At 37.2% G+C, this 15,265-nt stretch overlaps 1 protein-coding gene across 19 annotated transcripts in view; it reads left to right on the top strand.

Moving 5' to 3' along the window:
- Positions 1-15,265, top strand: part of LOC103316989 — a 357,042-nt gene that overhangs the window by 49,957 nt on the left and 291,820 nt on the right. For 17 of the 19 annotated variants that reach the window (XR_004345276.1, XR_004345274.1, XR_004345278.1 and 14 more), the window contains one exon: positions 4,558-5,015. The exons of the other annotated variants lie outside the window; for them this stretch is intronic. Coding sequence is in view for 10 of the 17 variants with exons in the window: in XM_031928252.2 (XP_031784112.1) it covers positions 4,558-5,015 (458 nt within the window). In the remaining 7 variants the exon portion in view is untranslated. The remainder of the gene's footprint in view (positions 1-4,557; positions 5,016-15,265) is intronic. 19 annotated transcript variants of the gene reach the window in all.

Genomic DNA, 15,265 nt, shown 5'->3' with positions numbered 1-15,265 from the left:
AAGGACGGGATGTCCAGTGGAGTCACCTCGTCCCTGACAGGCCTGAGTGCGACGTGGAAGTCAAAATAGGCTAGTAGATAAGCTGGTATTGAGGTGTTGAAAATTTTTCTGAGAAAACAGGCCATGAAGTACTTCCTACGTCCGGCGGTGGTGAGCCATTGCAGCTCACGCCTGTAAGGGGAGATGTGCTCGTCCCTCTTTACACCATAGATGTATCGGATTCCCGTATTGACAAGCCTCTGCAGTTTTAAGTCAAGCTCTTGAGTCAGGTCGCAGTAAACAAGTGAGCAGTAGTCGATGAGGGGAAATAGGAGTGCTTGCACCAAATGTTGGCGCAACCTGAGGCTAGTGCTCTTCCGAAAGAAATATAGCCGATACATTAAAGAGTGAGCACGTTTACAAGTTTGTGTAACGTGCTCTTTCCACGTAAGTTTTGAATCAAGCACCAGCCCCAGGTTGCGCACAGATGATTCAAAGTTGACCTGGGCCCCCCTATATTTATATAGGTGTTAGCAGTAGAAGGTAGAGCATTGATATAGTAGGGTGAGCCCAGGACGATCGCCTTAGTCTTACTAACATTCAGCTTAAGTCTGTTTAGAGAGAGAGAGAGAGAGAGAGAGAGAGAGAGAGAGAGAGAGAGAGAGAGAGAGAGAGAGAGAGAGAGAGAGAGAGAGAGAGAGAGAGAGAGAGAGAGAGAGAGAGAGAGTATTTCTTACTGCCCAGTTTGTTTTTAGGGATAAACGATAGTCTGTCCGCAAAGTTCTTGGGCTATTTCGTGCGCATAACTACTACCAGGAGGCAAATTTCTAGATAGTCAGACCCGTATCTAGAATATTTTCAGGCCCGTGGCAAAGCGCACTGCCGCGTTTCTGCAACGCCCTAATTTTGTGCTGAGTTCCTTGGGTAGATCCAGGAAAATCCCACTACATAAGTCAAAGTGTGGCAACACGAGCCTTTTTATTTGTCAGGCGCGTTGGGTTGGGTAAAAAAATGCTGCATTTGCGTAGTCGCGAGAGGGTCGCAAAGCTTTTCTTGACTACCGCATTGCACTAACTCCGCCAGGAAAGCATGCTGTCCAGGACTACACTCATGACCTTAAGGATCCGAAAGAAAGGAGCGTACATAGCAACAGGCAGGATCAGAGAACCCCAGTGATTGAAGCTACTTAACCAGCAGATTTATATTGACTAGGTCGAATGCGTGAGAGAAGTCAATGCTGACCATGAGGGTGACGAACCCTCATACAACTTGCTCTAAAATATTCGACGGTGAGCATAGTATACTGATTAAGCAAAAGTCAGTCGCGAAGTGTGTCGATTATATTTTAGGTAGGGGCCGTACCGTAGCTCGTTTGCAGTCAGAAGGAGAGATGCCTGACTGGAGAGAGGTATCGAAGATGTTTGCTTCGCTATGGTACAGTTGGCGCATTTTAGATTTTCTCTTGTTAGTGAGATACTCCTGTGCACAGTTAGCACAACACGGAATTTTGTTGCAGTCTCTCGCGAGGTGACCATAACCCAGGCACCTAAAACACTACCGAAAGAAAACGTGGTCGTCGACCCGGTAGGCTAACTTCTCTATATTAACTCTCGGAGTTCAATAGACGCAGCCAATTTTCTGGCGAAAATTCAATAACGCAGGAGCGGAACTTTTCTATGACTGGCGGGGTATAGATATCATATATTTAAGTCGGCGAGCGAAGCGCTGGGTAGGTTTTGTTCGACGATGGCCTTCGCAATATCCTGACTCTCAATGGCCAGCTTTTGCCAAGGACGCACTCCGCTGTAGCTCGGTGGCATTGAGCTCGCATCCCTCCAATATCACACAGCAGTTCGGGTCAAATCTAATGTTTTCTACCTTAAGTTTAAGATTTGTAGGGTTTACACAAGATTGCAGAGTTTCTTTTGCAACGAGACACGAGTCTCGTTGATAAATATGCGTAAAGGCGGCCGCAACAGGCTTAGCGCGAATTTATAAGCGACATAGCCATAACACGCCAGGCGGCAAGTGCAGCACACTCGCCCGTCATACACGTACAACTTTATAAGGCTTTATAAGTCCGAATGCGCAGCGTCGAAGGCAGTTCAGCTCGAACTTCCGATCCGGGCAGTACCGTGAGCACACGATACTGCAGGGATCCGGAGAGTCATGCGCTCACGTCTCTGTGAATTTAAGGTTAACCTCACTATACTCTGAACCAACCTTTACGCCGACGTCTCTCGACTCCTTTTACCGCTATGCGCACACAGGGCGAAGAGAGGAACGAGACCAGCGACGAGGATCCGGAGAGTTGTGCGCTCACATCTCAGCGAGTCCGAGGCTAACCTCAAAACACTGTGTTACCGATTCGATTGTCACTGTGCGCACACAGGGCAACCGAAATCGCTATCACACAACGCATTCGTACCGACGAAACTGTGCGCACACGACTTCGTCGCAGCCGAATGCAAACCTAACATCAAATTCCCGACACCGCTGCGTAAACCCGACACTAAACTGTAATACCGATGCCGCTTCGCTATACCGTGGCCACTGAGTAAAACTGTAATCGCACCGTAACACTGTAATCGCGCCGATTGAAAGTATTAGAATTTTACAGGCGAAATATTCCTAACGACCGCGTTTGTCTATTTCTGTTACAGCTAGGCCATAACATTAATCACCCACATTGTTAACTAAATGATTAAATACATGATTATTTTGTTTAGACATTGAAAACAAAGTTTTCTAATAACCTTTTCCCCAAGACCAATCCTGGATCCGATTGACTATCCAGCCCCGGGGAAAAAGAAACGTTACACTTTTGTTGCGCGCGAGTTTAGGAATATGTTCTTATTGCTGAGCGTGGTCCGACAATAATGTGCTGCGACGGCTTTAAGGGAAAGTTATTGCCAGGTCCAAGAGAGATACACTGTGCAGGTATACTGCGGTTCACTGTGGCTTTACGGGCAATCTTGCATATGAAAATGTTGATGCGTTGTCACTGGTTAGGGGAGTAACGCCCGCAAAAGAGTCCACGACGCGCTCGATGCTCTTGAACGCATTAACGATGTCGTTCCTGCACTTCCCGCATTTGTAATGCAAGAGACTATGTTGCAAATGTTGGAGGCTGCTGTACAAAGTTCAGGTTCAATCCACGTTTTTTTTCTTTTTGCATAGCGTTTGGATAAGTGTATCGCGATGTTTTCAGAGTTTAGTTCAGCAACATCGACCACTGTTAAGTTTACCGCGGAGAGAGAGAGAGAGAGAGAGAGAGAGAGAGAGAGAGAGAGAGAGAGAGAGAGAGAGATTACGTTCTCTCTGCTGTCATCGTGGGCGTCCATGTCCTCAGTAACTCTCTTTCTCTTTCGTCGCCGCTTTGGCGTTAAAGCCGCTGTATTGGTAGTGTGAGTGTTGCTTTGTGATATCGCCCTCGACATGGCGTTGGCTGAAGCAGGACTGGTGAATTTTTCTTGAGAGATGCTATGCACGCACACACGGAAAGCGCGCTATAAGATGTTTTACATAAAAAACAACTTTACGATAGCCGTTCAAGAATTTAGGACAACGGTCGTCTTTCAGGGTAATAAAAATGCATCGTCGTAGTCGCGGTCTCGGCTGCGGTGTTCGCGCGCTGCATGCCGAACACAACTTCTATTTTTTGTCTGTATTGTTATAAAAAGAAGCATTTTAATTAATTTTATCCTTGCGCGTATACATTAAAAAAAACTTTTTTATAATTATACAAAGAGAAGTTTGCAGCATTAAACGTGCATCCCGAAAAACGTTCGCCTTCTTTCGCAGTGCACGGCATATCGATGCGTAATAAACTCTAAAGTCCACGACCTCCACCCTTGACCGGTAACGCACAGACTCGTAGCATATTAGCATGGGTCTGTTTACGCATGTTGAGAATGAAACTGTACCACGTGACGCGCTGCGAGCGACTTCACCCTTACTCTCTCGGCGCAGCATAAGTCGCTATACGCATGGTGTGAACACGTTCAATGATGAATTTTCCCTTTGTCACGGAACGGACGTTCATCCCGAATTGGCGTGGATGGCACTGTGAAGCGAGGTGAACGTTTTCCAGGCACCGCGTTTATGCTGCAAACTTTTCTCCGTATACTTATGTTGGTGGCTGACGAGTTTTGCTGTGGGATTTAGGTATCAGACTATATTTTCTAAGCTTCTCATGTTTTAACTTATGCGTCCAATAAGTTTCGCGTATGCAACTTTATATTTTTTGTTGATTTTTTGCTGCAATTGAAACCCTCCTGTAACCTACTATCGCAGGGATGAAGTAGTATACTTTTATATTACTATTGTACATTACACACTAACACACAAATAAAAAACAAGATTTGAGGAAGTGGAGTAATGAAATCTGTCGTTAACTCCCTGATTAAAACCCCTTAAGGTTTCTTCGTAAAATAGTACTTTTTAGTCTAATTCGACTGAACTAGTCGCAACATATTACCATAATATAATAGTCATATAATTCACAATATTGTTGTATAACATAGAATTTAACATGCAGAATACCATTAAAGTGTCGAACGTTTTATTTTTATGCAGAAACTTATACGGTAGCGATGACTGATCCACAATTAGTAAACAACAATAATCAGAATAACAGCACAGAAACCAGCAATAACTATAATAATAATAACCACGATAATAAAAATCATAATCACTATGACGGAGAACCAAAATATAGACACAAAAAATTTAAAAAAATGGCAACGTGCCGACATGTCATTGATGGTGTAATCCCAGATACAAAAACTCTTGGAATAAATGCAGATACCTTCAATAATGCGATTGAAACTCGCAAGTTAGGCTACGTTTGCCCATATTGTAAAATTTCATGCGCTAAGCCTAGCGTTCTTCAAAAACACATTAGAGCTCATACAAATGAGAGGCCTTATCCATGCGTGCCTTGTGGATTTGCCTTCAAAACAAAGTCTAATCTTTATAAACATTGCAGATCTAGAGCTCACACTCTTAAGATGGAGGGCCCAGATACTTCTAAGGTTTGTTTCCATTTTTATGCTATCATATTTATCATTTTGTTTAAATAGAAAAATCTTATAATTATCATTAATTTATGAATGTACTATGGAATAGCATGCTTACATCCCCTTAGATCTTGTGTGAGGATCCACACAGATATTTAATTTAAAACAAAAGACCAAATAATAACCTACATCGTGCAACTACATTTACTGAAGCTTAGCCAGGATATTAATTCAAAGCGGCCATGAGTTGATAATCTTGACCCCATTAAGGTTCTTGTTTGCAAGGAATAAACCTCAGTTAAATAAAATTTATTATCATACAAAGAACCCATATCAACAGCGTTTTAAGTAATCAAAACGTTTAAAATTTGTATATATTACATTATTGAAAAAGTAAAGCTTGCGATAACGTCAAAATAACGGGTATCTTAGGTTTTGAGTCGTCTTTACCTCTCGTTGTATTTTTCGTTATTTTTTATGCTTAGTCGTTATAAATGTTGTCCATTTTGACAAAAATCTGTATGAACCCTATTTTTGTGCTTAACGATTGCACAAACTCAGTTTATTAATAATTAAAGAATTTTAGTGATCAGAAAACGTTCTACTATAAAATTAGCCTAGCTTCGATGTCTCCGTGAAGTAATGATACACTTAGGTAGCTAGTCCAAACAAGTCTACTTTTTATTTTTGTTTGTTTGTGGAATATCTTTGATAACAGAAGTTTCATAATTCAAGGTACAAATTAATGAGTATGTACTTACATTAAGCGTTTTTTTTTACTATAACTATTGATAGAAAGTTTCAGACGGAAGCTGATTTGTCATTTTTGAGGTTAAGTGTACCTTTGTTTAAATTGTAATTGTTTATTACTATGTTTATGGGCTCCAAAGTCTTGCCTACAGGCACTTCAATAAATCATTAGTTGTTTAACTACTAATCTACAAATTTTGAGTGAATATTGAACTGTGAGCTTCATACAATCAAAAGCGCAAGAAAAACATGAGCATTTACGGACATTAAAATGTTTATAACTTCATGCTCCAAAACCCTGGTAGAAATATAAGCAGTTTTGACTGCTAAATATAACCTGTTATTGACCAATACTGTCCAGTCACTGCTCTATTACGACAGAATTGGCCATTCATTTGTGTATTATATGTATAGACTCCTCAGCTATGTCCTTTACTTCTTCTTTGGGCTTTGCTACCTCCATTACATAACGTAACAATTGTATAAGTACGATACTCGGCGGTGCGATTCCGCTCTCTCCCGTCGCCTTAATAATGCCATGTGTGGTCTATACGAAGTTACTAGCTCCAGCGCCTAGTCTTGACTCAAGAGCACTTTTCCGCCCATAGTCGATACATACTTACAAGGACCCCCCCCCCCCCTCCAACCTGGCTTCGCCGATTTTAATTAGTTTTTGATATGTTATAGTACTCAAAAAAAGGTTTTTGTGCCGATATTCACTTTAAAGGGGTGAACACCACCTCTAAATTTTACCCTTGAAAGTCGTTTTTTATCATATCTCAACTTCCAATTAATATTTTGTAATAAAACCAAGTGACATTATTTTTCATAAGAAGGCAAAGATATGAGATGTGTTTATAACCCTAGGGGTTGCAACCCTTATTTTATATTAAAAAAAACTATATTTTTGTTTTTTTTTCTTTATAAAAACCAGGGTATAAGCTCAAAAAAATAACTGTATTGCACTGAGAGAAAAATAACATTGCAGCAAACATATATGTTAACTGTTAACATAGGCATGTTCGATTTGAGCCAATAATACGTATGTTAATAGTTAACGTAGCTATGTTATATGTCAAATAGCTGTATGTTAATAGTTAACATATGGCTGCCCTTTACGATTTTTATAGACTTTATGAAGTAATCAGATAAAAATTATTAGAAAACACACTTGTATGATTTTTATTAATGCTGAGTAATTTTACAGTGATATATATCAACTAGTTTATCACTATTAGTTCAAAAGTTATTATCAGACCCAAAAGGCTGATGAAAGACAAAATTTTGAATTTTGACATTATATCATTCCAAAGGCACTTTGCGTGCTTCCTTAGGTATATTCAGTTGCTTTTGTTCTATTATTAATGATAAATATTCTATTATTCATGATAAATAAACCCTCAAGAATATTTTTTGTATGAAAGAGGATGACGGATTTTGAGGTTAGGCGGTACGAGAGAAACGCCATCTGCACGCAACACTATGCACGATAGCCATGAAATTCATATGTTAACTATTAACATACAGATATTTCCCGCAATATTTTGTATGTATACTATAGAAATCTATAGTATACATACAAACTGTTTTTGTTTCGTATAGTATATTTGTAAGATGTACACGAATATATTAGCAATCATTGCTCCTAACGGGTGTACATGTTTACGGCAATGTTATCGTTCTCTCAGTGTGTGCACAACTTGAAATGCACGATTCCCTACGCTACGTTCTGGCGTTGAAAGTGGTCCTTTCATGCCCTCGTTGTAAAAAATACGGTGTATAACATGGGTAGAAACACTATTTCAGACTCGTGCTGAACACCTCACCCTCGCTTGAAATAGCCTATTTTCGAGCGGGAAAAAACAGTTATTGTTTTTCCCCGTTATAAATACGTGTTTTGGTTTATGTCAGACTCGGGCGAGTGTTTTCAGTACTCGCCTACGTCTCGGGCGTCTTTGGCGCCCTCGACTCGACTCGTGCTGCACACCTCACCCTCGCTTCAAATAGCCTATTTTCTCCCCTTGATGCACAATGTACTATTTTATACAGGACTACGAAAAGTAATCACCGTTTCATGCAGATACCTGTTAAGTAAACTAAAAACATCTAACCTAGATTTTGATTTGATTTTACTGTATCGTACTTTGCCATCGAGGCTTATGTGAAATTTTGCACATTATACTTTTAGTTTCTGATAGATTTTTACACACAAAAATCTACTTATTTTTATACGGCAATGTATGATGATATATAATTGTATATATTTTATACAGTTAGTTGAAAGCATATATGGTGATAAATAGCTACATTAAGGGGTTCAGCCTGGGTTGAATCCGGCAAAAAACAAAACAATATTCATCTGATAAAAATTTTTATTTTCATATAAATTGCAAAAAAAATCTACTAAAAATATTCACAATATCCACTATTTCTACAAAAAAAACCACTGCCAATTCATTGGCACGTGCTTCCTTCCAATAGATAAAATATTATTTAAATATACAATGTTAATGCTTTTTTAAATATTTACAATCTCGATTATTTTGCTGAAGGAGCAATAAAAAATAATACAAAATATTGTGGATCTGAATAAGTTGGAATTGAGTACAGGGCAACTACGAAAGAAAAGTTTTATTTATATTTCAATTGTATTATTAATATTTTACAATATGTCAATGTTCGTGATTAATATGTTGCGTCAAATATCTCTTAGACGTAAATTTTCGATCACAAATGGTACAAACTGAACCACAAGTAGCAACGTGCCGTTTCATTGATCCACTCCTTATATATTTTTTACACTTTTCGCACCTCATCCTTTTAGAAGAGTGCACATCTTGCTCATGTTTATATAGATTACGCACTTGTTTACCACATGTTCTGCATGTTTGTTTCTCATAGTCATGAAACTTTATGTGACGACTCAAATTGCTTTTTTTCCACTCAATTTTCCGCGAAATTGATGTGTTTCTTATTTCAAAAACCCAACGACTCATTCCCATTCCTCTTTAATTATACATAATCATATTGATAAACTTTCAATAATAAACTAGTGTATTATGTACAACAAAGATTATAAACAAAAGAGAAATGTATATTTTATTATTTTTCTAATAAAAAAAAAACAAGTGAATGTCTTGAGACTTTATTTTTTTACTCTACACCACTTCTTTTAGAACGTTGATTCGCCATTTGCATTATTCATACACAGTGTCGTATATCAGAACTCCGAATACCAAATCAATCAAACTATCAAGTTCCAAATCTTGTGGATCTGAAACGGATGAAATCGGCGAAAAAGTTTAAAATTATAATTCAAAAATTTTAAATCTATTGTTTTAATAAACATACAATATATGTTAATGAAATATAATTTGAATTCAATATATTTCCAAAAAGTATTTTTGCGATTAAGCAAGCCATCTGCGCAAAGTTCATCATTTTGAAATAAATTAATAGGGAGGGATTTTAACGACGTGCAATGACACCCCTATAAGATGAAGAAAAAGTTTTAAGAAAAATCAGTTTTTACATTTTAGCTCTTTAGTTGAAAACCGCTTGATGGAATCGTTTAAAATTTTAGCAGAAAATAGCTTTTTTTATGGTTAATCATCAAATAAAATTTTGAAGCATTTGACTACATTGTTTTAGAGATATGAGAAATCAAACAATTTTCAAAAAAAAAAAAAATTGAAACCTTGATACCTTATGAACCATAGGGGTTTGAAACTTAGCCAAGACACATAAAATATCTACTTTTTCCCGAAATCTCAAGTGCAATAAGGCCTTTTTGCGTCCGTAATCCAGGCACAAAAAAAATCATTTTTTTCAGTTTTCGATTTATTACTGAAAAAATAAGTAGTCAAAGCACTTGAAAATTTAATGGGGTATAGTTTTTTTTTCGCGAGGTTATGACGTTTAGTTTCAGAGATATGAATTTTAAAAAAAATCGCCTTTTTCATTTTATCTGCCAAACAAAGCGGTCAATCCCGAGCACCAAACGAGGAAAAGTAGGTAATTTTATTCTCTTTCAAATGCATTATAGCTGAATTGTTTGTAACAATGGGATGATTGAAAAAAACGCAAAATAGTGTTTTTCAAAAATCAAAAATTGGCCATAAAAAATAGTTAGAAAAATAAAAAATAAATGTTTTTCCCGAATTTAGAATCCAAAAATATAAATGCATGCCAAATTTTATTGATATTGACCGAGTAGTTCCAGAAATATTACGGTATACATACACACACACACATCCATACGGACATTTTCCAAAAACACTTGATTTGAACTTCTAACACACTAAAAAGTATTTTCTAGAAGTTTTGAAGAAACTCAAAATTTTACTATTACAAAGCTTCCTCTAGGAGGAAGCAATAAATATTACAACTAACCGTTTTATAGTTTTAAAAATTATAACTTTAATTGTATAGTTGAAACATACATTTTAACCATAGATTTATAAATCTTTATAATTGGCTATGTGCAGGAAACATTTTTTGACAAAATGGGTTATTCGGTAAATGAGCCATGAAACACTAAAATTGCTCTTTTACCAAAGTAAAATATTTCTTGTTCTATATACAATTGAAAATATGTTTATAATTATAAATTACAATTCTGATTTATAAAAATTGATATAATTTAAAATAGTTGTAATAATCAGTAGAGTTCCCCCTTAATTATAATACAACTTTAGGTTTGTGTTATATTATGTTTGAAAATATATTGTTATAAACTTGCCTTTCTTTGATTAATCTCATTTCTATTTTAAATGGTTATTTTATATTAGTAATAGTAACAAGCACAGTATAAAAATTATACTAGTGCAACCTTTTAAGTTTTTTGTAGTTATAATTATAATATCATTTTTTTTTTAATTTTCCTTAGTTTGATCGTTTTTTTTTGTTTTGATTTTTCTAACCAATCAAAAAATTGTTTACGTGTCTAAGCAACGAAAAAGTTGTAAGTTTTATTCTTTGTTTGGTGTTGTTTGTGATCTTTGTTTGTGATAACTGTGTGGTTTTGGGCACCGGCTGTTCTTATGGAAGTAGAGGAGGAGGAAGAGGTAACTTTTCCGTTTCTCGCCGATATTTCTTTATTATTGCCGCAGGGGTTATAATAAAAGTTAAGTCTTTCTTTCTATCTATTAATAAACAAATTCGTCGCAAATTTTCATTGCGTAACTGCGCAGGATGCAAAAAAGTGTAAGAAAAATTTCTTCCCCGTACTTATAAAATATTCTCTCCTGAATACATTCGTGTATATATACGTGTATATATACGTTTGTGTTTGTGTGTATATATACACAAACATATATATATATATATATATATATATATATATATATATATATATATATACAGGGTGAGTCATTTTAATCTTTAATCTCAATTATCTCGTTGGCAAAGCATGCCAGCGAAAAAAGTTTCGGGTAAATGTTTTAGGATTTTTCCCTGGCTATCTGATGATGACCTCGACAATGCCATTGAGCATGACCTTCAAGGTCATTTGAAGGTCAAGTCGATTTTTTCAAATAGAAACCCCTACTTGTTGCACCAGAAATGGAAAGAGCGGGAAATTTTACGTTCGAACATGTGATTTTGGAAAAAAATCATCTTTTGTGCGGAAATTACCTTTGACATCAGCCGAACCCAGGATGCACCATCGAGGAGGTTGTCAAAAGGATTTAGCATCCCATTTTTTGTTTTATTTTTTTTTTTGTATTTTTTTTTTATTTGTTTTTTTTTCCCTTTTTGTTATTTTTTTGGTATTTTTATGGAATGTTAACTGGAGTTAACCATTGATTAATTGTTCGAAATTACCACCGTTTTGTTGGATGCAAAGATCAAGTCGAGCTCTGAATTGTCTTATGTTTCTAAGTAGAACATCTCGAGGGATTGCTGCACAAGCTGTACGAATGCGTTCGATCATATTATCTCGCGTTGTTGGCCGTTGAGCATAAACAACATTCTTAAGATATCCCCATAAGTAAAAATCGGGAGGGGTTAAATCAGGTGAACGAGGGGGCCAGGCAACTGGGCCACCTCGCCCAATCCACCTGCCATTGTAGCGGGTGTTTAAATAATCACGAACAATGCGTGCATAATGTGGTGGTGCTCCATCTAATTGGATCCACATTCTTAGCCTTGTGGCTAGGTCTACATTTTCTAGTAATTCAGGTAAAATGTCTCGAAGTAATCTCAAAAAGTTTACCCCATTCACGTTCTCTTCAAAGAAATAAGGACCAATCAAATAGCCATTGATGATTCCACACCAGACCATAACACTCCAGCGGTGTTGATTGTATATGGGCCTGAACCAATGAGGATTTTCATCTGACCAATAATGGCAATTATGTCTATTCAATTCTCCAGTGTTTCTGAATGTTGATTCATCTGAAAAAAGAACGTGCCTGAAAAAGTCTTGATCTTGTTGAATCATTCGTATTGCCCATCGACAAAAACATACTCGCAAAATCATATCATTTGGAGTTAACTGTTGTGTTAATGTTATGTGATAAGGATGATATCTTCTCGCTCTCAATATTCGGGACGCTGTTGATTGAGGTATACCTATATCTCTTTCTATTTGTCGAGTACTAATGTGAGGATCAAGATGAATAATCGCTAGAATGGTAATAACACGAGGATCGTTTTCGTCGTATTCATGATGACGGCGTTGACGAACAAAAGCTCCATTTCGAGCTCTCTGAGTTAAGGTTTGAATAGTAACATTACTTGGGTGTCTCCTAGTGGGATAGCGTTCAGCATAAAGTCTGGCAGCTGCTGCATAATTATTTCGACTTTCTCCCAAAATCATGATCATATCAACGATTTCGTTGGGACCATAATCAGCCATGATCAAAATCAAAATAATTTGTTACAGACCAGTAAACAGGGAAACAGATTTTTTTCAATAATAATTATCGATTTACAAGAAGTAAAAAACACGATTAAGCTTTTCTGCACTAATTTGCTATCTACATAACTGTTAAGAGTAGTTCACTCTCAAAAATTGACACTAATACAAAATAATGGAATGACTTAACTACATCAAGAATTTTGAAAATTGACACTAATACAAAATAATGGAATGACTTTGAAAATTTTTGAAAACTGAAAAAATTACGAAAATTTTAGAAAATATTGAAAATGTCTGAGAATATTGAAAATTTTTTCATTTTTGAACGCATGTCACTCTCTTTTCATTTATGGGGCTAAAAGTAGGGGTTTCCATTTCAAAAAATCAACTTGACCTTGAAATGCCCTTGAAGATCCTGTTTAACGACAGGGTCAAGATGACCATTCGTCAGCCGGGGAGAAAACTGAAAACTTTTGTGGGTAACATTTTCTCCTTGAATGCATTCGAGTTCAGCTAACCAGTTGTACTGTTATCGGCATGACCAATGACTTTGACCATTGAATTCAAGGTCAAGGCAAGGTCATATACAAACGTAAAATTTCCCGCTCTTTCCATTTCTGGTGCCAAAAGTAGGGGTTTCTATTTGAAAAAATCGACTTGACCTTCAAATGACCTTGAAGGTCAAGCTCAATGACATTGTCAAGGTCATCATCAGATAGCCAGGGAAAAATCCTAAAACTTTTATCCGACACTTTTTTCGCTGGCATGCTTTGCCAACGAGATAATTGAGATTAAAGATTAAAATGACTCACCCTGTATATTGATTGGGATTTTATGACGATCTATGCGATATAATAAAGTGCTTGAGTTGCTAGCGAGCTCTTTGTGCTTATCTAGACATAATTCTTGTCGAGCAGTACTCTAGCAGTGACCGTCACATGGCTCTGGCGGGCGACAGTTTCAGTGATAGGCTTGGACTTGTTGCAGGGTGTCGTGGGTATGCTGAGCTTGAGGCTGGACTGTCTCCGGCTCTGCCAATTTCCTGAAAAAGCGTCGGCTCCTCTTGCTCAAACTCGATGAATTTTTACCGCTCTTGCGTCACGCCGCGAGCTAATTTTTCGACTCGTTGTCTAACGCGTCACCCAGGAGCCGCTACATAGCTGTTGTTTGAGCGCAGGCTTCTGATCTTCTTCGGGCTTGGTTTAGAGCGCGAAGTCAAAGTGTTGCTTGTTCTCTGTCAAAGCGGCTGTGGCGAAGTCTTAGTCGCTCAGGTTAAGTTGCTGTGATGGGAGATTAAGGAATTAGACCTTGCCGTCATCAACAAGTTTTGGAGATATTTCTAGTAAAAGAGGTTATGTGAGAAAAGAATCGAGTTGTATAGGCGTTGTAGCCAACGGGGTCGTTGCCGAGCTCAAGCAGCAAGATCTCGATGATGGTGAAGCCGAACTTGGAATGGCCGCCAATCACGCTGTCGATCTCGCTCTTGATGTCGCAGTCCAGCTTGTTTTACAAAGCGATTAGTCGCTGCCCACTATAATCCATCAATATGAACCGTGGGTCCGAAGATAAGCCCTGATTCAGCACGCTGCTGTGTCCATAATCTATGTATCTAACATTTACATGTCGTGTCTGTGTTATTTGTGATTCTTGCTAGTGTTTGAGTTGTCCTAAAGAGACACAAATTTATTTCAGAGTAGTAGCCGACAGACAACAGAATGCAAAGTTGTTTGTTCCTACCAGGCACAGCCCTGAGCCCCTTACCAATGTCCACGCACTTGCGCATATGTACGTATATAAGGAACTCGTAGTCCTAAATGCACACATGCGATGGGCACATCGTTTTCTTTTTTTTTCTATTGTCAGAGACGTTGACACTATTCTATTGTTGAGACGTTAACACTTAAGCTGCAAAAACGTTCTATACTTCCGGTAACACAGCCGTTTATCTGGTACGTTTCCAGAAAAAGATTAGGTGCACCTGGGGAGTTGTTCAGCATACTATAGTGCGACTGAACCATTAAGAATCTAAACCTAGGGTGAACGGTTTCAAGAACGCGAAAGAATTACGAAATACTTCTTAGAATCTACAAATGCAATATTGCACTCAGATTATAAATTAAATGCTCAGACACGATTTGAATTGTTTTAGACTTTTTCAAATCTGAATTACACTCCCTCAATTTGTTACATATTTTTGATGAAAGTAATGAAAAAGAAACCACGAGTTCAAATGTTAGCAAAAGTGTTATTAAGTAAGAAAAATACGATGTTAACGAAAGATTATTTGGACGTTTAGAAATGAATTTCTACTCAAAAGTTTGTGAAACTCAAGAACTGAAAAGAATATTAGAAAAACTTAAAACATTGAAATTGAGCGAAGCCAATTTAATTTCTGTGAACCTGCGGGAAAAACTATATGATATTAAATACAATACGGGTAGTATTAACTATAATCAGTCTTCTGGAATCAGTTTAAAGTTTCAGTTAGAACGTATAATGGCCTGCTGGAAATAAAACCTTTGACCGATGACGAAGGGATTCTTTTTATAATGCAATTTCAAAAGCCTTCCAGGATATTAAAAATCTCAATTTTCTGAATAATAATTTGTAGAACAAACCTCTATCTTCTGAAAGTCTTAAAAATTGTATAATA

The sequence above is a fragment of the Nasonia vitripennis genome (assembly GCF_009193385.2).
Source record: "Nasonia vitripennis strain AsymCx chromosome 4 unlocalized genomic scaffold, Nvit_psr_1.1 chr4_random0005, whole genome shotgun sequence".
In the NCBI taxonomy this organism is placed as follows: domain Eukaryota; kingdom Metazoa; phylum Arthropoda; class Insecta; order Hymenoptera; family Pteromalidae; genus Nasonia; species Nasonia vitripennis.
The sequence above is the reverse complement of the archived record's forward strand: the minus strand, read 5'-3'. Positions and strand labels throughout refer to the sequence as shown.